General features: G+C 40.8%; 2 protein-coding genes and 1 non-coding gene across 3 annotated transcripts; 1 reads left to right on the forward strand and 2 right to left on the reverse strand.

Moving 5' to 3' along the window:
- Positions 1-1,673: 1,673 nt before the first annotated feature.
- On the reverse strand, positions 1,674-27,939 carry LOC120956260 (uncharacterized). Its single transcript, XM_049608998.1, has 8 exons — positions 25,944-27,939; positions 25,501-25,668; positions 22,124-22,184; positions 21,321-22,045; positions 10,202-11,554; positions 5,206-5,373; positions 2,626-2,686; positions 1,674-2,552 (listed from the first exon to the last, which is right to left on the reverse strand). The coding sequence occupies exons 1-8, from the start codon at positions 25,964-25,966 to the stop codon at positions 1,821-1,823; spliced, it is 3,291 nt and encodes a 1,096-aa protein (XP_049464955.1). The 5' UTR covers positions 25,967-27,939; the 3' UTR covers positions 1,674-1,820.
- On the forward strand, positions 9,039-9,110 carry Trnah-gug (transfer RNA histidin (anticodon GUG)). The gene has a single exon. It is a non-coding gene; the product is annotated as a tRNA-His (tRNA).
- On the reverse strand, positions 9,601-12,266 carry LOC120956631 (SET and MYND domain-containing protein 4-like). The gene is made up of 2 exons (XM_049610240.1): positions 10,202-12,266; positions 9,601-10,138 (listed from the first exon to the last, which is right to left on the reverse strand). Exons 1-2 carry the CDS (start codon positions 11,680-11,682, stop codon positions 9,772-9,774), a joined length of 1,848 nt encoding a protein of 615 aa, XP_049466197.1. The 5' UTR covers positions 11,683-12,266; the 3' UTR covers positions 9,601-9,771.
- Positions 27,940-28,000: the final 61 nt, after the last annotated feature.

A 28,000-nucleotide genomic window follows, 5' to 3' on the forward strand; every position in this document is an offset into this window, starting at 1 on the left:
ATCTCTGTCCTAGCAAATTTCCGGAGGCATATTTCGCATCTATATAGATTTCACAAGGTATTTATTACTTCTTGTAGTTTACGTATGTATGCGATGCCATAAAAAATGAAGTCATTATTATCAGAAATGGTCTACTTAGGACAAATCAGCCTTAAAATGTCAATATTAATTAAGATATTAATGCACATAACAATGAGTTGGCCTCTTTTGCGTGGAATTGTTTGGAGCTTAACTCTCAATATTGTCATTACACCATTTTAGGAGATGAGGATGGTTTGCTTCCTGGCTCCATTAATTATTTTACGTGCAAAACTCAGCTATTTCGGTCTAGGGAGAACCACACCGATGAAAAAGACATGAAAAAGGGCCGCTAACCCTGGCAATGGTTTCAATTACAATGTTCAACGTTCTATTCCCCTAGTACTCCCCGGTCAAAGTTACAGCATAATTGAGTGTAATAATGATAACGAAGGGTTTGATGTTTGACGAAAGCACCGAGGATTATATGCCACGCCCGAATGGATTTAAGCACGTTCGACATGGTTTACCGTCGTGTCTCTGTAGCTCCGTATTCTGAATCGCCATGACTATTTTCGGAGCATATTAAAATCATCATCCAACCGTCGCATCACAAATCATTTTGTCACGAGTTTCGTTATGCCATTTTCATGATTCAAACGTGTTTCAAATATGATTGTTTGTAAATGGTGCAGAGCTGGTAAGAGGGAATGTGGAATGATGGGAGATACGGTGTAGGATCAAAGGTGGAAGAAATGGTTCAGCAAGTTATTTGGAATTATTCTTTCAAAGCCAGAGTGTCTTGATAGAGAAGAATGCGTCCTTTTGGAAAATGGTTATAATAATTCGAACTTTACTTGTGAAAAGGGCTGAATGTGATGAAAAAAATCCCCGATAAAATATTTCCATATTGTGTGCAAATAGATAAAACATTGGATGAAGCAAGCAAGCAGAAAAAATAACCATTAACTGCATAAAAAACGACTTTTCTAGAAACACCCACTTTCGGTTTCATATTACCTTCCGGTTTATTCGAATGTATCCTAAAAATACACTTCCGATGTGGATCGTTTTGCATGCATAATTTGGGAAATATGGAAAAATAACAACGTCTTTTTTGTGCGATGCAAACTGTGTGGAATAAAAAAAGTCCGTCATAGCTGAAGGCAAAAACCATCTCCAAAAATAATCCGTTGCTGATTTACTTCTACTGCCAAAGAGCCTTTTTTCGTACCATGGCCACAGTATAAGCCACAAGCACTAAAATGTGTTGAAAGCGCATGAGATTTAAATCCTTTTTAAATCCTGAAAATAGAAAGCATCTCAAATGTTGCCACCGCCGTGACTTGAAGCAGCGATGGGAAAGAGCATGTCAAGATTCGCTTCTCAATCTCCGTAACTATTGGCATTGTACTCTCCTGTGCAAACATATTAAAGGTAATTTCATTGCAGGACAATCTGCCTCTTCAAAATGTTTACTTAACAATCAGCGGAACCACGCTGGGCAAGGAGTAGTCTTTGCAGAGTGGTTCTAACAAAACCTTCTTCAGGGACTGTGGGGCGTTGTGGAATGGAGCAACAACGTCCCCTTTGGTTTGGGGTGACATCAGTTGTTTGCGTAGGTAATTTAGTAAGAGAATCTAAACTATCGGTGAATATCTACACACTTTATTTAACTGGACACGTTCTCTGAATGCCGTTCCAAAGACACTCACAATAACATTTGCTCAAACACGTTTCTATTTACACTCTGCAAATCAACATTAACATTTGTTGCTTCTCTCACTCCGTCACTGTTCCACTTAGCAACACGTAGTTTCGACCCTAGTTACAGCAAAGGAAGCTGCGTTCAACTGATGATGGCCAACGGTGCGTTCCCGTTCGTGACACTTTCGATGTTTAACCAGTGCATTGGATTGGACGAAAGTTTTGGGGCAATCGGGACACTTGTGCGGCCGCAGTCCACTGTGAATGAGCGTGTGGCGCAGCAGGTCATACCGCTGTCTGAAGGCCTTCGAGCAAACGGCACACTCATGGGGTCGCTCGTTACTGTGCGTCTTGCGATGGCGTACGAGCACGTGCTTTTCGGTAAAAGCTTTTCCACACTGGTCACACTCGTAGGGTCGTTCGTTCGCGTGACTAAGCACGTGTGTCTTGAGGGCATGCAGCCGAACGAACTGCTTTCCACAGAGGCTGCAGCTGTGTGGCCGATCCGACCGATGCAACAGTCGATGGCTGGAGAGAGCGCTGGATTGCGTGAAGGCTCGTCCACACGTCTCACACCGTAGACTGGGTCCTCTTTGGTCGTGCAGCTTCTTGTGTGCGGACAGTGTGGAGGAAAGCCGGAACGCCTTGGGACAGATGGCACACCGGAAAGGCCTTTCGTCCCCCGGCTGGAGGTTGTTGTCAGTGTGGAGTTGTTTGTCACGTAGACTAGAATCCCTGGAGCAGTTGTCTGGAGGTGAAATGGGAACGTCATTCTTGTTCAAACTGTCGTTGGGTTCCTCGAACATGTCACGTGGTACTTCTATCTCCTGAAAGGTGAAAAGGGATTGAAATGAAGATCAGTGGTTGAAGTAGTAAATATGATAAGAGAAGGTTGCATACCTCTAAACAGGACATTGTGTCGGACAACTGGTGGGAATCACGAAGCTCCGACGCTGGAGATCTGAAACACAAACAATATTATTCACAACAACTGTATAACTGTGTCTGTAATCAAATGCCGTCGGGAATGAAGTGATTGGAATGAATCTTTATTGGAATATATCATCAGCCTGTAGAATATCTAAACTCAACCGCAAACAAATAGCAAATGTAGCGAACTAACCCGTCAGCATGGAGGAGACTCTCACTAAGTGCGATGGAATCTCATCTCAGTTTGAACAGCTGTGAGAGACATCCAGTTTGCTTCTGTTTGAGTCCTTTTTTCCGTACCCTCGGAAGAGAACAGAGCACTGATTGGTCCATCGTCTGGCAACGCCCCTTTGGAAAAATGTCCTTCCAGGGAGAGTCGTTTGTAGAAGAGCAGACTCTGAGCGATTTGAACATGGTTGAAGAGTTTCCCAATAAATGTAGAGTGCATAATAATAGTGTGTGAATTGAACATACACGATTGTCAAAACGAACACTCTTCTAACCTTTTGGATTGTTTATGGAAATAATTGAGTAAATAACAACTCATTGAAATGCTGCCAACTATTATCGGTTCTCTTCTGCGACTGGACGATTAGGAATAATTTATTTGCCTTATTCTGCGGACGATTGTAAAGCATGCAAGGCCACAATTGTTCGCCATTGATTAGTAAAACATATTCCAACACAAATGGAATCGGTTGATGATATTTATTTAGCACAAAACTTTCCGTCACGGAGCATTTCCCGATTCATAAAGGGTCATGCAAATAGGTCTGATTGGGGAGTTATTCTCACAGATGGATGCAAAGGTTCATAAATCATGCAATATCCCACAACTCCAACATCAATTCGCGTAATTTCCATTCGTTCAACTGTCTGTCGAGTAGCGAGGCCGTCTTTTTCACGGATTCTTCCGGACTGTGCCTATGCAAATAGCTTTAATTAGCAGCGAGTTATTGTTGTCTTTGGGTTCTCGTTAAATGTGCTGAGGGTTTCCGCTTAAAAAAACACGTCTGGCACCGATGGGGAGAATGTTTTTTGCTGCTCCAATATCTTTTAATGTACCGAATCACGTTTGTTTGAGTTTTTGGAAAATTTCGTGAAAGGTAAAGAAGGATTTTTCTTGCAACAAGTATCTTGCAGAAGCCTTATGAAGTAATAAATGCAAACTCCTTCTTTGAGTAATTATAGCGTTGATTTCCTGCAAATAAAATCGTTTTTATAAATCGCGTTGGAGGTTTATACGGCTTCAAAATGCCTTATGGAAATGGAAAAATGGGAAAATTTTGGACCTGATTTTCCTTAAATAAATAGGTAATACGGAAATGAAGTTATGTTTTCTCCCAATCAAACATCTCAAGCCAAAATCAAACCAATTCCAAATAACAAACAACCGATCCATCAATTTCTCTGAACAAATCCGTTTCCCATTCCATTCCGGGTGGTTAAAAATGTATGAAACAATGAAACTTTGTACCGCTTTTCCGATTGTTTCTAGTTTCCCAATAATCTGGTCGCTCATCGGTTGACTTGAGGTCGAGATTGAGAGAATGAAAGTTGCACAAAAGTTGATGCTGTAGCTTGGTGTTGGTGAAGTTTTATGTTCCAGTAAGCAAACAGTGGAGGATGAGAACGTTTCTACGACTCTGTGGATTGAATGTTTCATAAGACCAAACAACGTGACCAATACAGCAAGGATAAGGAGATAAGGATAAGGGGAGGTTCGGACTAGAAAGTTTTCGTCACACGTGTGTTTGCAGAAAGTGTGAACGTGAAGCCTTTCTGTAAGGAAACCTCTTTTTTGAGGAACAGATTTCTCAACCTTTGAGGTTTACTTTTAAGTCTTTTCAATAGTAATGAATAAATTAGAGAAGAATCAATTTATATTTTCTATTTTTTACAACATAGCACACAGTCATGCATGTTTATGGATTCATTTGTTATGTTTCTCCATGATAACTGCGGCGAAATAATCCACTATTTTCCATTGCACAACACTCCATTACGTATTCATATCCGCAAATGAAGCCAATCATGTTCAGTTGTAATTTATGTTCGTTGCACACGCTTTCGCAGTAAAAAGTATTTTTCCCGACACACTTTTTCCTCCTGAATTTAAACAGTAAGGAAGTTTATGGCGGACGTTCATATCATATCCCATCCTGACCTGATTGTTGGGATCGTTGAATGAGATGCTGTATTGTGTTTACTTTAAGGAAGCCGTCCAATATCGACCGAATGTTAGAAACGGGAACCATGTCATAAACCGAAAAGCGAAGGACAAAAGCTCCCTCCACCCATCACAACTACCAGTACAAAGTACAAAGATCCCAGGAACTCATTCATCGTCTGCTAATCCACACCAGGGTTGGTACGTTTAGCAAACAAATAGTTTTTATCGAAAGGTAGTTGAGGAAAGGGTTCGTTGCGTTTGTCGCTGTCAGTATTTATCAACCTCAAATCGTGCGAATGTAATTTCTTAATCCTTGTAAACGACAAAACGCTTGTTTCCTAATCTATGTGGTGTTGGTGTAGTGTTGGTGTACTCACATGCATTTAGAAGGCTTCCAGGTTGAAGATGAATGGATCATTGGTGTGTTGTGGCATTCTGAAGATTCGTCCTGAGTCTGTGGAAGTGTTGTAATGAAGCTCGATTCCTTCAGCAGGATTGATTGAATGCCAATGTCTAGCTCCTGGTTCTCCGGGTGGAAATTAAAGCTGAAAAGGACCGGAAATTAAAAAAAGAGAGATTTAAGCGCTGGACGGTTGTGAATCTTCCGAAAGAAATCAATACATAAACTGACTGCATGCCATCGATCCGTGAAAATGTGATCTGTTCGTCATGGCAAAAAAGACATTGACAAGAATTTTCATTATTGTCGAGGAATTACGACAAAAGTAAGTCATCAGGGACTTAAAGGCCAATTAGTTGATTCAAAACGATAAAAAGGAAACCAAAAGCTAATCTACTTACATGTCAACGATATCCCAATCCATTTTAAGTTGTTACTTCCGCTGCGGGATGATAGGAATAGTTTGTTTCCAATACCGGATAGTTGAAGCGAACAATACACGCGACAGAGAAACGTTTTTTTGCAACAGTCTCTATTTCTTTCGGTAGGTCACATTCACATAAAATAACACAAATATCCGGGATAGAAGATTAAAATGTTCTTCCGGGTTCAATCCAATGGGGAATGTTTGATTCACTACTTGACAAAAAAGCTATATTCTGCTTGATTTAAAGATTCGATGTTTACTTCCTCGCCATGTCGTCAATTGTTCTTTATTTATCACTTGCTTAGCTACTATGATGCACAGAATACGATTCTTGGCCTTCACTGACAGGTTCACGTTACGATGGCAACGGGTCCAACTGATGTCAACTACCCAATCACACCAATTCCATTCGACAGTTCGCGCAAAAGTGAGGCTGGCACAGTTTGACGCCATCGAAGTAGCTCCTTTCCTGGATGGTCCGGTTGAAGGGAAGTCCTTAAACGCACCCAAGTCATCTCCCTGCCCCACGAGGATGGCGTTGCACAAAGTAGAAAATCCGGAGCGAAGGCAGCAAGGTAAACAAATCTAATGCTTATGTGTGCGACGGTACCGCTGAAGCTAGAAAAAGGACGATGGAAAACAACAGAAAGAGAAGGGATCATTCTGGCATGCTCTTTCACCATATCCCGTCTGTTGGTAAGGCAGGACACACGACACTGATCTGCACATAATCCGCGGACCTGCTGGGACCTTGTCGGAGCGAATTGCGGAACAACGGAAAAAAGTGAGTAAGGGAAGAAAAATGGAAAATTGGAAATAGGAAATCTCACTTCTCACAATATGTTGACCCTTTCTCTCATATCTTTGGTCTCTTTCAGGCTCTCTGGTCAGTTTCGGATCATTTCATGAGGACACGCGCGCGCTGCACATAAGCGATTATTTATTTTCCAAATCAGATTTACAATTCTACGGGAGGACAAGGTGTTTGGTGTGGCGGAACTGAAGTCGTTTGTAAAGGTTGTCATTTATCTGAACATGGAGCTCTTCCTATGTACTACCAATGAAATATAATGTGTTGCCGAACTGCTAAGCGCTTGTTATCTTCAGGTGAGCTTCACGAAGGTCGACGGAGAAGGTGAGAACGATTACTGATTTACGGAAATTAGAAGGATTATGTATTTATCTCTTCTGTTCGAACAAAATGGCTCCATAAATAGTGTTGGAGCAGCATGGAGACACGGGAAAGCGTCCTTCTCCTTCTTCCATGTGGATCACAGGGAAGAGATTTCCATGGACCTCTCTATTCGTCGTTCTTTCTAGAGGAATCTGGAGCACCAGAGAGGTCTTCGTGCCAAAGGACAGTGAAAGAATAGGAGATACTTGTAGAAGAGAGATGTCGGATGAAAGAGATAACGTACCGCGCACGCGAAAAGGAAGCGCATCCTGTTCCGTTTGCCGTGACGTCAGTGCCATGCGCAATTGCTAATTGACAAGGACATACGGGAACCAGTACATGATGAGACAACGAAACGAAATGGAGAAGTTCCGTTTATCGGAAAAGCGATTGGCCAAATAATGCCAAGGAAAACACGCTAATCTCTGATTTTCCGATCTTCTTTCCCGGGGGTCTCAGCACAGGAGGGGAACATGCACATACAGAACCATGGGAGAGGACTCATGGTTGGTTTGAGAGGGACGAGACTGGCGGTAGAAGGTAGTTTATGTATTTGGCAAAACCTTATTAACCGATTAGTGAGCTATCGGGCAGAGGATTCAATGGCGGAGGTGTTATAAATCGCTTCAATTGATGAGTATCGTTGCTAAATCTCATATATTGAGCGATTGTGTGTGGGTATTGATCGATTGTATTGGTGGTGTACGAATATTCATGTAAAAAATCACTCATCCGACGTGTTTTGGAGCTTCCTTTGCTATCCTCGTGGAAATATCCAATCAACGGCTAATAGCTAACACAATCCACCCTGCAAAGCCGGCATGGTACCGTGAAAGATTAAGACAAACATCGAAATGAGCTGGGTTGCGTGTTTTTATAACGCCGGATGTGGCAGCCGTATCGTCTGGTTGTGCAATTTGGCCGCAAGCCACATTCCACCGTAACGAATGACGGTTCTCTCATCCTTCCATCGATGTGGCTCGGGTCCGCGTGAGAGTCTGTGTGCTTTTGGTTGCACAAGGATGAAGAAAAACAACAGTTTATAATTAAATTTAAACTGCCTCGCAGTTGTTTTTCTATCGCCAATCGGTGCCGAGGGAGCGCAATAGAACAAAATCCTCCCAGAAAAGAGCTGGAATTGATGTAACGTGGTCGGTTTGTGCAAAAAGGGTGTTTAGTTTTTGTGCATCATGGAGTATATGGAGAGAAATCCTTTAAAACGACGCAATCTCGCTAACAATCGGCATGTTTACAATTAATTTGGGAAGTGGATTCCTGCTCGCGAGTGAATTAAATGGATGTGACGCCATGGTTTTGTTGGCAGCATTGTTTGACTGCATAAATCACCGTAGAAAGTAATAACCAATACTCAGAAAGCATTCCCACCAACGTCGATGCAGTGTATGGAGCTCACCCAAAGGATTCAATTACCCTAATGAGTCATGAACATATTCAATAATCATTCACCTGTACCGCGGATTGGCCTTCGGGTTGTTCCACGTTCATCGTTTGTTGAAACGGCTAAAGGTATTATGGAATGATGTGTAGATTTATTTAGATTTTCATTTCGTTTTCCAAGCACATGCTCTCATGCGAAACATGCTTCATTTGCGTATGTTCTGGATGCATTTTGCGTACGATGATGGAACAGTTTCGATTTGTTTTACATGACCGATCTTTGAGCTAGAGCAAAAGACTGAATTTTATCATCTAACAATGGATGTTAAGCTTTGTCTAAACCTCACAAATACATAGAAAACAACAGATGCAAGTTTCCGTGATGGTTATCACATCCGCCTAACACGCGGAAGGCCCCCGGTTCAATCCCGGGCGAAAACATGTTTATTTCATCCAATCCCATACGTTGCTCTAAATAAATCCTACTGTTACTGAACAGATCTTCACTAAACTTGTAGTATTCATTGATAATGATGGTAGAGGACAGAGGCATAATATTTTGGATATATTTTTAACCACCAACACATTCACCATGCTTACCTTTGATCTCGTTTCTCTACATTGCTTTGGTTTACCCTTCCCTGGAAGGGAGATTCGATCGTATTGTTCCATACGCTTCGCTCTGTTTCTTTGTCGTACTTTCTCTTCAGTTGGCCAGTCGATGCTTTCCCCACTGCATGGCCAGTAAAGCCATCGATTTGAATTGAATCTTCAGCTCTTCGTGTAAGAAACTTTGCAGTCATCGTCTGTAGCCGTGATCGTCTAGTAGTTAGGACCCTACGTTGTGGCCGTAGTAACCCAGGTTCGAATCCTGGTCACGGCAGTGTCACAGTGGAAGAAAGAATAAGATGGATTTCAACTGGTTAATCTCCTCTTCCCAAGGACGACACTGTCACGGAAGTCGGTGATGAGGAAAAAGCTTTTTATCATATTTATACCAAGCCAATTCCTAGTTATCTCCAATCTCTATTACAACACAAATGCTATCGCTTTTTTGCTACCCTATAAATGATCACTCGTGCTGTTCAAGACAATCAGGATACTCCGATAAAGATATACTTCCATCCATCATCACATTAACGATTAAAGAGGTATCCGAGTCAATACACGAAACAGATGTACTCCTTATCCCGAGAAGTTTTTAATTTCCCACGGGAACTCACGTGATCGTAGAGTGATATTTCGTTTAGATAACAGGAACCGTTTAAGAAAAGCGATTCTTCACTTCACATCGTGTGAGATCATTTATTTGATTTATTTCGCTAGTGCATCTATGAAACGTTAAAGTTTCAGAAGGAATAGCAGTACTCAGTAAATGTTAAGTTGTTATTTATCAAAAAGAAAAAATCAGTTTATTATCAGCATATCGAATTCATGGGCATATTGAACGAACATCAAATGTGTAAAAACCCGCGCTAACCATATACGTAAGGAAATTAACTCAGTTGTACTCAGAACCTCACACATTTTTCTGGGAATATTAGCTACGGTTTGCAGTGTTTCCAATACTCCGCATTTTCAGATGTTTGGTTGTACAGTACTTGAAGAGACCGTACAAACTCTACCTGTGTAAAGCAGACTTCACTCTCAGGATACAATTTTGGTGTTTCATTCAGAAAAGACCGCAGTTCTGCCATAATTTTGCGCACTTTCTTATCCTCATGAGAACTGAGCATCCGATTGTAGTACAAATGTTTTGCCATGTCTTCAGAATTGGTTACATCCATACCTTCCACAAGAACTTTCCAAGTAGGATAATTGAACGTACATGCTTCACATGTGCATTGGAAGCTGTACATGAATGACAACATTGATTGCCTCATTTCTCGTTCATGCAATGTATGACCCGTTCTGAAACAAATGAAATTATTAGTATGATGAAGAGTGTTCATTTCTTCTATTGATTTCACTTACTCATAGCTATCGAACAGTTGACTTCCTTCGAGAACTGGACGGATGACAAAAACTGCACACCGCCCATCGCGCAAAGTGATGCGTTGCACGTTAGGAGCACAGGAATGGTTCAGCATGCTAATCAATGGGTAGCAACCCACTGCAAATGATTCATCTTCGTATTCCTTCACCTTGTACGCATTAAAGGACAACAATTTTCTGTTACAATTCACGATTTGCATATATCGCAAGATTAAATCTAGTAAAAACTTGTTAAACGCTGGGTTTGCTCCACACACCGGTCCCAGCTCTGTTCTTTCCAGAATAAGGGTATGTAGGATGGTAGCATTGAAGATGTGGAATGCAACAAAAATGCTGTCTCGCCGTTCTTGGTTAGTGGTTAACACGTGCACCGTGTTGAAAATGTCCTGTTGCGTTGCTTTATTCCAATCCATCGTAAACCCGTTAACATTGGATTCATCCAGTGCGTCGAGATGATCCTTCAGTGTCTCTGGATTGTTATCGAAGGTGGCGATCGCAATGGCAATCATGCGAATAGCAATCAAGGGAACTTCTTCGAAAACTTCCCACAAGTCTCGTAAAAGCCCACACTCATATCGATGATACTTGTTGTACGCTTTACTCAGACATTCCTCCGAACAGTACATGGCCATTGTACATCCTTCGCAAGGAATCAATGTGAATGGTCGTTCGCCATGGCAGAAATCACATCGCACATATCGGAATGAATCCTTCAGCACGGTAACAAGCGGCCTTTCGATCATCACGACATCGCCCACCTTCAGCTTACGAGTGGCAACCACATGTCGTCCATATTCTACGTTTTTGCGAAGTTCCAGACAGTTGGCAACTTGCGGCGCATTCTCTTTGACCGGATAGCTTAGCTCGGGCTCTTCCACCACATCCGGAGAAACCTTGCTCGAAGAAGCATTCTTGTTCCGAGCCTTTGCCAAAGCATTTTTAACCTCTTTTTCGTGTTGAATCAGCTTTTCTCCAGGATAGTTTGACTCACGAGCAAGCCGAATGTTCTTCCGACATTCTTCAAAGCGTTGCATCTTCAGACAAATGTTTGAGCGATTTGCATAGGCCAATGCCCTTTCTGTCGATCCTTTTTCGGAAAAGGCGATGCTCTCATTGTACAGCTTGATGGCCTCGATGTAGCGTTTCACGTTCGGGTGAAACATTTTTTTTCCTTGAGACCGTAGCTGAGCCGCTTTGGTATTGTCCTTTACATCGTTGCACAAGTTCAATCGTTCTCGAACGGAATTGTTACGAATCCACTCTCCAATTTTGGGGGCCAGGAGCTCGATAGTCTCTTTAGTATTTAGATTGTTAAGTTTTGCTTGTAATATACTGGGTTTAAGGAATGTATCGTACATTTTTGCAAACAACACATGCGTATATTTTGCTCTCGATGTCACAGGCTGTGTTTCGTAAAACATGTCCAAGCCTTCATGAAATACTGCATTAGCTTCCTCCATTCTTTAAGCCAACAGAAGACAAACAGAAAAAACTGAATACTGCCACTAAATAAAACAAACGTACTCTGGTTAGTAATTGAAACTTGCTAAGTCACTCAATCGTTCTGTTCCTCAAGAAGCATGCGAATCGAACACGTTTCTTTGAACTCGCACAAAAGAATGTTCCTTGTGGTGGAATAATCCGTTGACGTTTGGAAAGCTGCGCGATCCGATCCGCACACCCAGTTGACAATCTGAACAGCAACGTTAACCCACCGACATACCGACGTGACACTTCGAACAAAATTAGCTTCAAAAGTTGTCTCCTTATTTCAAATGAAAATACGTTAAACACTAACGCCATCTCTATAATGATTCGCTTACTACACTGACACAAAAAAGGAACTGCTAAAACCCCTTTTTGTTTTTCTCTGCAAATTCTAATGCGCATTGTTTTATTCACTTCTCACATCTTTTGCATTGATTTGGAAACTTATAAAATGATTTTCCTGGGTGTTTTGTCCAATAATTCTCACAAAACCTTGCCTCACACTTCCTTCGCAATTTGTATTTAGAAAAATTGTTTACATCGAAGCAGCAGTGATCAGAGCTTACTTTGAGAGCGTTTCTACATACACCGAGAATGCAGCTGAGAAAATAACTGACAGCATGCTTTGACAGCGACTGACAGCATTTTCGGTGAGAGAATTCTCCTCGGCATGCAAAGAACGATGGAGCTGAGAAAAAATGAAATTGGCAGTTTATAGCGATCGATCAACTATAGTTTGCATTTTTGCCGTCTAATAATCGTAGATATATTATTAAAAAGTAAAAGAAACTTTTTTGACTTCATTTTAGCGATTAAAATGGTTTTTTTCAACATCATTTTAAAAGTCTCATCTCGGCGCTTTTCAGAGCTTCTACACACACCAGCGTGAGAAACCGGTTGTCAATTCTCTCACAGCCATCTCTCAGCTGCAGTCTCGGTGTATGTAGAAACGCTCTGACAGAAGTGATCGCCTCACATGCAAATGACAGTACTTTTGAGTGGGACACTTTTGTAACGCCAGTGTCACGTCGGTTTGTCGATGGTTAACCGTCATGTGTACAACCGCCTACCCGGGTATGTTTCGCATCTTTATTTCAAAATAACTTTGGATTAAAAAATCGTATCGACATCAAATTTTAAAAATGCCTCAGAAAAGACGTTTTCTACCCAAGTGCAAATAATAAAAAATATCAAAAATGTTTAAATTTTTTTTTAAATTATTTAAGTTTATATAAATAATTTACCCATGTAGGCCATACATTTTGTATGGAAGAATCATGTTTTTCGTGGTTAAATGCGTATATATTTTGAATTACTTAGATTTGAATGAAAATTGTCTTATAGGGTCACAATAATGTTTTATAACATATCGTTGTAAAATTAGAATTTTACAAATCCTATGAATATTTTTTTCAATCAAAAATGTGCTGCAACTCCAACACCCCAACCGGCCTTGCCACATGTTTTGAGAGGATACTTATGTCTTTTTTTTTGTTTCAAATGTTGTATTACAGTGTAACAATATTTTGAATTTAACACTGAAATAATCTCTTTTAAAATGATACTAACCACTACAAGAATAGAATTAGCTAAAAGTTAACACACACATTCATACTTTTGTCATAGTGTTACTGCCGAATAGGGATAGGTGTTTTGAAGCGCACCAATGGCTCCGAAGTCGGCTCGGCACCCACGGCTCCAGAGCTGGATCCACACCAACAGCTCCGGAGCTGGGTCCGCATCAACAGCCCCGGAGCTGGCGACGAATCAATGGCTCCGGAGCCGGCGGTGAATCAACGGCTTCGGACCAACGGCTCTGGACTAACGTTTCAATAGGGACGGCATTGTATGATAGCGTAAAAAACGAATCTATCTTCTCGCAAGTGTAGAAGCTAACACCCGATGTGATTGTGTGATTGTTGAACAATGTTCAACACTTATCGATTTTTGTATAGATTCCTTTCAACATTATTTACTCAGCTAATTATGGATCTTCCCGATTGAAACTTTATTGAACATGATTTTTTTGGTAAAAAAAAAGCCGGTCTGCAAAAACTGCCTCCAGGGCCGTGAGCACGGAGTCGTTGGTGCGGAGTAGGTTTCGGAGTAACTGGAGCGGATTCAGCTTCGGAGCCGTGGGTGTGGAGCCGGCTCCGTTGGGTTGGAGTGGAGGAGGTTCCGAAGTTGTCTGGAGCCGGTCGGAGCCGGTTTTTAATAAAACATCATGAGCATACAGTGGAGCGCCGTTTATCCGGGTACCTTTTATCCGGCTTTCCGTTTATCCGTGCTGTTGAGAAATGACAGTTCAATACAAAAGTGACATTGCGTTATGAGGAGGATATTTGAAAAAGCGGTTATAATAGCACATTGTCATAACAAAAAACACTATAATTCATGGTAAATTTTAAAAATTCTCTTTCGAAAAACATGAAGTTAATAAAAACTGTATTATTTTTATCAAAAAGTCGGAAAAATTTCCAAAAAACAACCAGGAATTGGTGATAAAATATATCATTTGACTCATTATCCGTGTTTTTCGCTTATCCGGGCGAGGTCAAGTCCCGAGAAGCCCGGATAAACGGCGCTCCACTGTATTTTATAGATCGTCAACATATATTTTTATACAACAAGCAAAACCATTGAAAAATGTATATAACTTTTGAAAGAAACGTAAGTAAAACATAGAAAAAGACTAATCATCCACTTAAAACATCCCAAGTGCCACAAATCCACTAAACGACCACTAAACGGCTTCTAAACGACTCAAGTTCTCTACCTAAACGGAATATAGAAAGACTTCGTTTAGCAGACGGCAAACGACTCATGCATTCTAAAAATAGCGAAAAAGCTGGTGGCGCTCTCTGTTGGTGGGATACCCCAACCAGTTGAGCTTCATCGCTTGGAGGAGAGCTTTCTCATTTCCTCTGTACTGTTGTATGGTTTCGCATTGAAGTTATACATCGCTAGAACTAGAACGGCGATACGATTGTTTAAATACTAAACTCCAACCGAAACCACAAGCACCTGAAGCAAGTGAGATTTGAGTAATGGTCGTTGGTGTTGATACCCACGTATCTGACCACACGACCATTCATAGAGATTATTGCTCAGAAAGTTAGAAGGCTATATAGGTCATGATTAGATGAAACTTGTCGAAACACATTGCAAGAATAGGATAGCAATATAATGATGAGTTGTAATGCGCCATATATTGATCAAACCAATGAAGCTGTGGGGCTTTCATTTTTATCTATGGATATTCAATTTTCCAGTCGTTTAAGCTTAATCTGTGGCGCTTGGGATGGGTCCTGGCCAATTATGGTGGTAGAGTTAGCACATATTTTTTATTGAAAAAAATATTGATAGGATTTTTAAAATTCTAATTTTCCTACGATATGTTATAAAACATTATTATGAACCTATGAGATAGTTTTCATTCCAATCTAACAAGTAATTCAAAAGATATACGCTGTTAACCACGAAAAACATAATTGATCCATACAAAATGTATGGCCTACCCGGGTAGGCGGTTGTACGATTACGTAAAGTTTTTTGGTCGTACACAAGACGGTTTAACAAGGGTCAAACAAACGATCGTTAAATTATTTTGTAAAAACCAGATTAGCGACATTGCAAAATGAAGAAGAATTATTCGTTGTATGATTTTTTTTGAAAAAAATATTATATTATTTCTAGCTCACAAAATTTCATATAAAAACCAACATCGTGTAAAAAGTCATGAGATGAAGAAGATGCAAAAGGTTTACGAAACGGCTAACATATAAACATATACAGGCGGTCCCCGAGATACACGGTTAATGGGGACCGAAAACGGCCGCAAAATACCGCGTATCTCGAATTTCCGCGTAAGTCGAATCTCGTGATTTCCAGCTAAAATTTCACAAATTTTCGTGTAATTTTGCAAGTAGGGGGCGGTTTTAGTCACTTTATGAGTTATTTGATATGATTCTGACTGAATATAACAGTTTTAAACTTTTTGAAATAGTTTTTAACATTCGATCGAAATGGAAATTATTTGGCAATATACAATTGATGTGTCAAATCAGTACAATTTGCTCAAAGAACTGTCAAATTTAGAAAACCGCGTATCTCCGAATCCGCGTATAAGAGGTACCGTGTATCTCGGGGACCGCCTGTATTTTAATAAATATGTTGTGGACAGACCGCTGCCTCTTCCTGAGGGCTCACTGTTGACAGCAGGGCTGTCATCCTGTGACGTCCTCAGTGAGGATCGCGGCGCGAGCAGGACCGGTCGTCCTCTCCCCGCATTGCGTGTGTGTATGCGTTATTATTTATTACGTGTTATTGTATAACGATCCCAAAGAGTAGTGATAAAATATACATATTCTGTTTGTGCCGTACACACCGTCTCATGTTTAATTTGTGCGGACACAACAAAATACAAAGTGGTGATATGAATCGGCGCGTGGCCACGGAGGTGACAAAATGTTGAAAAAATTTCAAGTTTGTCCAAATTGCTTGTCAACTGCAAAAATGAGCTTTTCTCGTGGCCGCACCAAAAATATACACAAAAACGACAAAAGGCTCAAACATCTTAATATCATCGATATGTTGTTTAAGAAGTACTAAATAGATGCATACATCAATTAGAAACATGCATTTTAGCATTATTATCAAAGCAATGGGTCACAACTGCGCCAAATAGCTGTTTGTTTACGCTTTTTCGCGAACGTCAAATGTTGTCACTTTTTATCAACTTTTGTCAACTTTTTTTCCTGGCTGCTAGGTTACGAAATTTTGACAAAGCTTAAAAAATGACACAAGCTCCCTTTTAAAAAAAATCAGCATTTTGTCACCCGCGTGGCTTTGCTCCTATTAACTTCTTGTACAGGTGCGGCTCCGTGTTACGTTCCATGGGGAGCAAGGTGGATTTAAAAATATCAGGTGGTGGACTCTAGTGCATTTTGACAATTCGTCACTTGACGTAAGGTCAATCCCCAGGATTCAAACTTTGTTTACATTTATTAAATTTGTTCATATAATTTATCTACCCAATTTTTTCGATTAAATATTCTTTAAAAATATATTTTGGACTTTGCGAGTTCTTATTAAACATTAGAACATGGATTAAAATGTGTTATTTTGTTTTGTTCTGTGAATTTTTTCAATAATTCATTGTGTTTTCGACATTTTTGGAGATAAAAATTAAGAAAACCATTATTTTTTCAATTTTCACATTGATTCCTTATTATCGACGAGACGCATGGACAATTTACGTGAGATTAGAACTCATACTCACATGATTTTAAATTTCGTGCATACACAAATCATCAAATCTTTTGTTAATATATCTCATTTTTTCGATAAAACCAATAGACACACACAAATGCACATAATAACAAAGAAATCTGTTCTATTTGCTAAGCTTTGTGTGCGGAAACCAATGGTTCACGGTTCAAAAATGACGTAAAGTCCCTCAACTATGGCGACCCCCCAAAGGCCCTAATCCACCACCTGATATTTTAAATCCACCTTGATGGGGAGCTCGAATGCCTCCCAATATGACGTCATCGATGGAATGTGCCACTGCAGCAAAACGCCAAAGCACTCCACAAAATTCTATCGATGTGCGTCGATCGATTAAACAAACCAGAAGCTGGTTCCTGAAATTGAGTAAACATTTGAGTGAAAAATGGACCATTAGGTAAATAAATTGTTGCTGAAAGTAATCTGATAACAATGTCCGGATTGGAAACTGCAAGTAAGTATCTATATCAATTCTTACACAAGGAGTTTGCATATGCGGTTGTTTACATTCGTTTCAAATCGACATTTTTTCTTTCTTTTTGAAGTGTTGTTTTTTGTGAACAGCCACAAAGATGCAGCCATTTCTTGCATTATTGGTTCTTAATCCATGATGTAAAACGAATTTTTAATTTCATGGTCTGTAATTCAACGTTAACCCAGAAGTTGCATGAAATTCACCCCGAGCCATGGCCAGGTGTCTGTAATGTAACAATCATCATCCATTGAACCACATTGTGCAACCACAAGCAATGTAATAAAAAGATCAACGGAGGACGAATATGCCTCAAAACGCTTCTCGTTTGCGAAATGTGTCTTTAAAGGATCAATTTTCGGACCAGAAGTACCTTTGTGGGAAGCAATCTGCGGCAACCACTTCAGGCAAGAGTTGGTTCAGCTGTTGTTCATTTCGGAGGCGCACTTTCTCCTTCAAAGAATGGTAAAAGGACAGACAAATAGGGACAGGATCATGGCAGGGTCCTTTAGGCTGCTTCATGGCAAGCAATCGGAAGAAGTCATTATGGGAATTAATTGATGTGTAAATAGTGGAAACATAATCCCGGGCTACGAGAGTGTGTTTGAGTAGGCCATGGTGAGCTTCTGGAGATTTCCGTTGGTCCAGAAGGCACACGAAGGTTTTGCTTGTTTGCTGTTTGTGACTGAAGACATTGATCGAAGCAAAGGAATCAGTGAAATTTTTAACAGAGCTTAATTTGTGTTCTTCAGTGTCAGGAGACGGTAACCAATAGTCGGAAAAGGGTGCTAAGGCAATCACTTAATTTAAAAATCAGTAAGTAAATTAATTCCCACACTTCAATTTGTCACCTCACTCAGCATCACGGTGTATTTTGTTAATACCAGCAACTACCGGCGGCAATGTACAATGTGTCACAAAATGAGAAACACACCCCGAAGGCTGTACGCCACCGTCACCTCGTCTGATCCGGAATCAGTAAGCTCTTTAACGCCAAATCAAAGTGACAAAAACAAACCCACACAGGGACCAGCTAATCGTGACCATCCATGCACGTGGCCTACTTCTCCTTGGTGTTGTGGTCGTCACGTAAGTTGAGCAAAGTACTTTTGCATTTTCCTCTTGTCAGTTGATGGTGTTAGAAAAGGGTGAGTGGTTTGGATGTGATGGAAATGAAGATTGTGATTTTACGATAAGCATCTCTGTCCTAGCAAATTTCCGGAGGCATATTTCACATCTATATAGATTTCACAAAGTATTTATTACTTCTTGTAGTTTACGTATGTATGCGATGCCATAAAAAATGAAGTCATTATTATCAGAAATGGTCTACTTAGGACAAATCAGCCTTAAAATGTCAATATTTATTAATATATTAGTGCACATAACAATGAGTTGGCCTCTTTTGCGTGGAATTGTTTGGAGCTTAACTCTCAATATTGTCATTACACCATTTTAGGAGATGAGGATGGTTTGCTTCCTGGCTCCATTAATTATTTTACGTGCAAAACTCAGCTATTTCGATCTAGGGAGAACCACACCAATCAAAAGGGCATGAAAAAGGGCCGCTAACCCTGGCAATGGTTTCAATTACAATGTTCAACGTTCGATTCCCCTAGTATTCCCCGGTCAAAGTTACAGCATAATTGAGTGTAATGATGATAACGAAGGGTTTGATGTTTGACGAATGCGCCGAGGATTATATGCCACGCCCGAATGGATTTAAGCACGTTCGACATGGTTTACCGTCGTGTCTCTGTAGCTCCGTATTCTGAATCGCCATGACTATTTTCGGAGCATATTAAAATCATCATCCAACCGTCGCATCACAAATCATTTTGTCACGAGATTCGTTATGCCATTTTCATGATTCAAACGTGTTTCAAACAAGCATATATTCTGCAAATGGTGCAGAGCTGGTAAGAGGAAATGTGGAATGATGGGAGATACGGTGTAGGATCAAAGATGGAAGAAATGGTTCAGCAAGTTATTCGAATTATTCTTTCAAAACCAGAGTGTCTTGATAGAGAAGAATGCGTCTTTTTGGAAAATGCTTATAATAATTCGAACTTTACTTGTGAAAAGGGCTGAATGTGATGAAAAAAATCCCCGATAAAATATTTCCATATTGTGTGCAAATCGATAAAACATTGGATGAAGCAAGCAAGCAGAAAAAATAACCATTAACTGCATAAAAAACGACTTTTCTAGAAACACCCACTTTCGGTTTCATATTACCTTCAGATTTTTTTGTCCTAAAAAACATTTCCGATGTGGATCGTTTTGCATGCATAATTTGGGAAATATGGAAAAATAACAACGTACTTTTTTGTGCGATGCAAACTGCGTGGAATAAAAAAAGTCCGTCATAGCTGAAGGCAAAAACCATTTCCAAAAATAATCCGTCGTTGATTTGCTTCTACTGCCAAAGAGCCTTTTTTCGTACCATGGCCACGGTATAAGCCACAAGCACTAAAATGTGTTGAAAGCGCCTGAGATGTAAATCCTTTTTAAATCCTGAAAATAGAAAGCATCTCGAATGCTGCCACCGCCGTGACTTGAAGCAGCGATGGGAAAGAGCATGTCAAGATTCGCTTCTCAATCTCCGTAACTATTGGCATTGTATTCTCCTGTGCAAACATATTAAAGGTAATTTCGTTGCAGGACAATCTGCCTCTTCAAAATGTTTACTTAACAATCAGCGGAACCACGCTGGGCAAGGAGTAGTCTTTACAGAGTGGTTCTAACAAAACCTTCTTCAGGGACTGTGGGGCGTTGTGGAATGGAGCAACAACGTCCCCTTTGGTTTGGGGTGACATCAGTTGTTTGCGTAGGTAATTTAGTGAGGGAATGTAAAGTGACTTTGTTCAATAGTGTCACTTAAACAAGAAAAACATTCATTTTTGTCTTTCGTCATTTTCAGAGCGTCCGACAATTTAATATTCCATATGAAACCATTATTAAGATGACTCAGAAGCATGTCTGTGAATATATACACACTTTATTTAACTGTACACTTCCTCTGAATGCTGTTCCCAAGGTCCTTGAAAGAGAACAGGTCGAAGCGTTTAGAGTAAAATGACAGAAAGCCATGGGAAAATTTTGACAGTTAAAGTGAACATTGTTTATGTTTAGCGATGGACGTTGCTATGGAGCGAAAGGAAGTTTTGTTCAGCATTTTGCACTCATTTCCTTTTAGAATATTATAAGAAATAGAATCTAATTAGAATATTACATGGCTGATTGAATCCATGGATCTCATTTATCATTCGTCGCCGGGTTATAAGTAAAGGACGGTATGCATATTGTATCAGTGTGTGTCGATTGGATGTTTCATTTTACTCTCAGTGTTTCATTGAAAGTAAATAGGACTTCTTTTACCCAGATGGAACATGTTAAACTTTTCGTTTTCCCAGCAGGACCGTTGAAAACGGTAGTGGTTTGTGGTCACGGAATGGCAAACAATCAAAAAGATTATCAACGTTTCTGAACACAGAGTAGACTGCAATTACGCCTCCTTAATTCTCTAGAAGTGATTGATTTAATCACAGACTTCATAGACCACAAGAAATTTAATCAATATAATCTTCCTAATAGTAAATTCGTCCACTTTTCCGCGTTAACTATTAGCCGTTTGTTTGTAAACACTTTTTCATGAAACTGTCAAAAGCGAGCTGAAAATGGCAACCTAGCAACGGGCTTTGCATCGACCTGTTCTCCTTAATAGATCTTGGCTGTTCCAAAGACACTCACAATAACATTTGCTCAAACACGTTTCTATTTACACTCTGCAAATCAACATTAACACTTGTTGCTCCGTCGCTCCGTCACTGTTCCACTTAGCAACACGTAGTTTCGACCCTAGTTACAGCAAAGGAAGCTGCGTTCAACTGATGATGGCCAACGGTGCGTTCCCGTTCGTGACACTTTCGATGTTTAACCAGTGCATTGGATTGGACGAAGGTTTTGGAGCAATCGGGACACTTGTGCGGCCGCAGTCCACTGTGAATGAGCGTGTGGCGCAGCAGGTCATACCGCTCCTTGAAGGCCTTCGAGCAAACGGCACATTCATGGGGCCGCTCGTTACTGTGCGTCTTGCGATGGCGTACGATCACGTGCTTTTCGGTAAAAGCTTTTCCACACTGGTCACACTCGTAGGGTCGTTCATTCGCGTGACTAAGCACGTGTGTCTTGAGGGCATGCAGCCGAACGAACTGCTTTCCACAGAGGCTGCAGCTGTGTGGCCGATCCGACCGATGCAGCAGTCGATGGCTCGAGAGAGCGCTGGGTTGCGTGAAGGCTCGTCCACACGTCTCACACCGTAGACTGGGTCCTCTTTGGTCGTGCAGCTTCTTGTGGGCGGACAGTGTGGAGGAAAGTCGGAACGCCTTGGGACAGATGGCACACCGGAAAGGCCTTTCGTCCCTCGGCTGGAGGTTGTTGTTGTCAGTGTGGAGTTGTTTGTCACGCAGACTAGAATCCCTGGAGCAGTTGTCTGGAGGTGAAATGGGAACGGCAGCCTTTTGCAAGGTGTCGCTGGATTCTCCGAACATGTCGCGTTCTACTTCCATCTCCTGAAGGGTAAAAAGGAATTGAAATGATAAACAGATCGGTGATTGAAGTAGTAAATATGATAAGAAAAGGTTGCATACCTCTAAACAGGACATTGTGTCGAACAACTGGTGGGAATCACGAAGCTCCAACGCTGGAGATCTGAAACACAAACAATATTATTCACAACAACTGTATAACTGTGTCTGTAATCAAATGCCGTCGGGAAATGGAGTGATTGGAATGAATCTCTATTGGAATATATCTTTAGCATGCAGAATATCTAAACTCAAACGCAAACAAATAGCAAATGTAGCAAACTAACCCGTCAGCATGGAGGAGACTCTCATTAAGTGCGATGGAATCTCATCTCAGTTTGCACAGCTGTGAGAGCCATCCAGTTTGCTTCTGTTTCAGTCCTTTTTCCGTACCCTCCGAAGAGAACAGAGCACTGATTGGTCCATCGTCTGGCAACGCCCCTTTGGAAAAATGTCCTTCGAGGGAGAGTCGATTGTAGAAGAGCAGACACTGAGCGATTTGAACATGGTTGAAGAGTTTTCCAATAAATGTGGAGTGCATAATAATAATGTGTGAATTGAGCATACACCTTTGCCGAAGTGAACACTCTTCTAACCTTTTGGATTGTTTATGGAAATAATTGAGTAAATAATAACTCATTGAAATGCTGCCAACTATTATCGGTTCTCGTCTGCGACTGGCATTGGACGATTAGGAATAATTTATTTGCCTGGTTGTGCGGAGGATTGTAAAGCATGCAAGGCCACAATTATTCGCCATTGATTAGTAAAACATATTCCAACACAAATGGAATCGGTAGATGATACAGTGGAGCGCCGTTTATCCGGGCTTCTCGGGACTTCCCAAGTGACATTTGCTCGAAATTGTTTTCCCGTATCTGCTCGGTAGTACTCGATACGCTTGAAATTTTGGATTAGTATGTGATCAAGTGTGTTGAAAGCGCCAAGATTTGGTGCGTTCATAAATTAGACGTTCCTCTATCGATGGACGATGCCGTCGAGGTCATTTTTCATTCAAAGCTATGGTTTTTTGATGAAAAACAAAAGCTAATTTTGTGTGACGTTATTTTATATAAAAAAAGATATTATTTTAGTATAAAATGGGAACTTGGCCAACTAAAACGATAGGAAACATCTACATGTAGAAGAAAGTAACGAAAAAGCCGCATCACAGTTGATTTTAAACGACTTTTTCTGAATTCCCTTAAACTGGTGCAGTTTAAGGGAAGTTTAAGGCTCCAGTTTAAGGGAATTTGCTCGAATTCCCGATTATTCGTGCTCGAAAATGTCAATTGGGTTGGCTTCGCCCGGATAAGCGAATAACACGGATAATGAGTCAAATCATATATTTTATCACCAATTCCTGGTTATTTTTTGGAAATTTTTCTTATTTTTTGATAAAATAACCCAGTTTTTATTAGCTTCATGTTTTTCGAAAGAGAATTTTTAAAATTTGCCATGAATTATAGTGTTTTTTGTTATGACAATGTGCTCTTATAACCGCTTTTTCAAATATCCTCCTCATAACCCAATGTCACTTTTGTATTGAACTGTCATTTCTCAACAGCACGGATAAACGGAAAGCCGGATAAAAGGTACCCGGATAAACGGCGCTCCACTGTATTTATTTAGCACAAAACTTTCCGTCACGGAGCATTTCCCGATTCATAAAGGGTCATGCAAATAGGTCTGATTGGGGAGTTGTCCCTACAGATGGATGCAGAGGTTCATAAATCATGTAGTATGCCGCAACTCCATCGTAAATTCGCGTATTTTCCATTCGTTCAACTGTCTGCCGAGTAGCGAGGCCGTCTTTTTCACGGATTCTTCCGGACTGTGCCTATGCAAATAGCGTTAATTAGCAGCGAGTTATTGTTGTCTTGGGTTCTCGTTAAATATGCTGAGGGTTTCCGCTGAAAAAACACGTCTGGCACCGATGGGGAGAATGTTTTTTGCTGCTCCAATATCTTTTAATGTACCGAATCACGTTTGTTTGAGTTTTTGGAAAATTTCGTTAAAGGTAAAGAAGGATTTTTCTTGCAACAAGTATCTTGCAGAAGCCTTATGAAGTAATAAATGCAAACTCCTTCTTTGAGTAATTATAGCGTTGATTTCCTGCAAATAAAATCGTTTTTATAAATCGCGTTGGAGGTTTATACGGCTTCAGAATGCCTTGTGAATATGGAAAAATGGGAAAATTTTGGACCTGATTTTCCTTAAATAAATAAGTAATATGAAAATAAAGTTCTATTTTCTCCCAATCAAACATCTCAAAATCAAACAAATTTCAAATAACAAACGACCGATGCATCAATTTCCGTTCCCCATTTCATTCCGGATGATTATAAATGTATGAAACAATGAAACTTTGCCCCGCTTTTCGGATTGTTTATAGTTTCCCAATCATTTGGTCGCTCATCGGCTGACTTCAGGTCGAGATTGAGGGAAGGAAAGCTGCACAAAAGTTGATGCTGTAGCTTGGTGTTGGTGAAGTTGTGTGTTCCAGCAAGCAAACACAAGAGGATGAGAACGTTTCTACGACTCTGTGGATTGAATGTTTCATAAGACTAAACAACGTGACCAATACAGCAAGGATAAGGAGATAAGGATAAAGGGAGGTTCGGACTAGAAAGTTTTCGTCACACGTGTGTTTGCAGAAAGTGTGAGCGTGAAGCCTTTCTGTAAGGAAACCTCTTTTGAGGAACAGATTTCTTACCCTTTGAGGTTTACTTTTAAGTCTTTTCAATAGTAATGAATAAATTAGAGAAGAATCAATTTATATTTTCTATTTTTTACAACATAGCACACAGTCATGCATGTTTATGGATTCATTTGTTATGTTTCTCCATGATAACTGCGGCGAAATAATCCACTATTTTTCATTTCAGAACACTCCATTACGTATTCATATCCGCAAATGAAGCCAATCATGTTCAGTTATAATTTATGTTCGTTGCACACGCTTTCGCAGTAAAAAGTATTTTTCCCGACACACTTTTTTCACCTGAATTGAAAGAGGAGGTTGGCGTATGGGGGACGTTCATATCATATCCCATCCTGATCGGATTGTTGGGATCGTTGAATGGGATGCTGTATATTGTGTTGACTTTAAGGAAGCCGTCCAGTATCGACCGAATGATAAAATCAGGAACCATGTCAACAACCGAAAAGCGAACGACAAAAGCTTCCTCCACACATCACAACTACCAGTACAAAGTACAAAGATCCCAGGAACTCATTCATCGTCTGCTAATCCACACCAGGGTTGGTACGTTTAGCAAACAAATAGTTTTCATCAGAAAGCTAATTGAGGAAAGGATTCGTTTCGTTTGTCGCTGTGAGTATTTATCAACCTTAAATCGTGCGAATGTAATTTCTTAATCCTTGGTAACGACAAAACGCTTGTTTCCACGTAGATTAGGCAGTGTTGGTGTACTTACATGCATTTAGAAAGCTTCCAGGATGAAGATGAATGGATCATTGGTGTGTTGTGGCATTCTGAAGATTCGTCCTCAGCCTGTGGAAGTGTTGTGATGAAGCTCGATTCCCTCAGCAGGATTGATTGAATGCCAATGTCTAGCTCCTGGTTCTCGGGGAGGAAATTAAAGCTGAAAAGGACCGGAAATAAAAAAAAAGAGAGATTTAAGCGCTGGACGGTTGTGAATCTACCAAAAGATCTTATTTTCAGGTTCAATTAGAAATCAATACATAAATTGACTGCATGTCAACGATCCGTAAAAATGTGATCTGTTCGTCATGGAATACATCGGCAAGAATGTTCATTAGGGTCGAGGAATTACAAAGAAAATAAGTCGTCGAGGGCTTAAAGGCCAATTAGTTGATTAAAAACAATAAAAGGGAAACCAAAAACTAATCTACTTACATGTCAACGATGTCCCAATCCATTTTAAGTTGTTACTTCCGCTCCGGGATGATAGGAACAGGATGTTTCCAATACCGGAGAGTTGAAGGGAATAATACACGCGACAGAGATACGTTTTTGCAAGGTGCAAATATCCGGGATGAACATTAAAATGTTCTTCCGGTTTCAATCTAATGAGGAATGTTTGATTCACTACTTGACAAAAAAGCTATATTCTGCTTGATTCAAAGATTCGATGTTCACAATACACTTCTCCGCCATGTCGTCAATTGTCCTTTCTTTATCACTTGCCTAGCTACTATGATGCACAGAATACGATTCTTGGCCTTCACTGACAGGTTCACGTTACGATGGCAACGGGTCCAACTGATGTCAACTCCCCAATCACACCAATTCCATTCGACAGTTCGCGCAAAAGTGAGGCTGGAACAGTTTGACGCCATCGAAGTAGCTCCTTTCCTGGATGGTCCGGTTAAAGGGAAATCCTTCCACGTACCCTAGTCATCTCCCTACGCCACGAGGATGGCGTTGCACAAAGTAGAAAATCCGGATCGAAGGCAGCAAGGTAAACAAATCAAGCATTAGATGTGCGACGGTACCGCTGAAGCTAGAAAAAGGACGATGGAAAACAGCTGAAAGAGAAGGGATCATTCTGGCGTGCCCTTCCACCATACCCCGTCTGTTGGTAAGGCAGGACACACGACACTGATCTGCACATAATCCGTGGACCTGCTGGGACCTTGTCGGAGCGAATTGCGGAACAATGGAAAAGAGTGAGTAAGGGAGGAAAAATGGAAAATTGGAAATAGGAGATCTCATTTCTCACAATATTTTGACTCTTTCTCTCATATCTTTGGTCTCTTTCAGGCTCTCTGGCCAGTTTCGGATCATTTCATGAAGACACGCGCGCGCTGCACATAAGCGATTATTTATTTTCCAAATCAGATTTACAATTCTACGGGAGGACAAGGTGTTTGGTGTGGCGGAACTGGACTCGTTTGTAATGGTTGTCATTTATGTGAACATGGAGCTCTTCCTATGTACTACCAATGAAATATAATGTGCTGCCGAACTCCTACGCGCTTGTTATCTTCAGGTGAGCTTCACGAAGGTCGACGGAGAAGGTGAGAACGATTACTGATCTACGGAAATTAGAAGGATTATGTATTTATCTCTTCTGTTCGAACAAAATGGCTCCATAAATAGTGTTGGAGCAGCATGGAGACACGGGTAAGCGTCCTTCTCCTTCTTCCTTGTGTGTCACGGGGAAGAGATTTCCTTGGACCTCTCTATTTGGCGTTCTTTCTAGAGGAATCTGGGGCACCAGAGAGGTCTTCGTTGTTCAGGACAGTGAAAGAATAGGAGATAATTGTAGAAGAGAGATGTCGAATGAAAGAGATAACGTACCGCGCACGCGAAAAGGAAGCGCATCCTGTTCCGTTTGCCGTGACGTCAGTGCCATGCGCAATTGCTAATTGACAAGGACATACGGGAACCAGTACATGATGAGACAACGAAGCGAAATGGAGGAGATCACGTTTATCGGAAAAGCGATTGGCCAAATAATGCCAAGGAAAACACTCTAATCTCTGATTTTCCGATCTTCCTTCCCGGGGGTCTCAGCACAGGAGGGGAACATGCACATACGGAACCTTGGGAGAGGACTTATGGTTGGTTTGAGAGGGACGAGACTGACGGTAGTTTATAGTATATGGCAAAACCTTATTAACCGATTAGTGAGCTATCGGGCAGAGGGTCCAATGGCTCTCTATTTGTCGTTCCTTCTAGAGGAATCTGGGGCACTAGAGAGGTATTCGTGCTAAAGGACAGTGAAAGAATAGGAGATACTTGTAGAAGAGAGATGTCAATTGAAAGAGATAACGTACCGCGCACGCGAAAAGGAAGCGCATCCTGTTCCGTTTGCCGTGACGTCAGTGCCATGCGCAATTGCTAATTGACAAGGACATACGGGAACCAGTACATGATGGGACAATGAAGCGAAATGGAGGAGATCACGTTTATCGGAAAAGCGATTGGCCAAATAATGCCAAGGAAAA

Source organism: Anopheles coluzzii, chromosome 3 (assembly GCF_943734685.1).
Source record: "Anopheles coluzzii chromosome 3, AcolN3, whole genome shotgun sequence".
In the NCBI taxonomy this organism is placed as follows: domain Eukaryota; kingdom Metazoa; phylum Arthropoda; class Insecta; order Diptera; family Culicidae; genus Anopheles; species Anopheles coluzzii.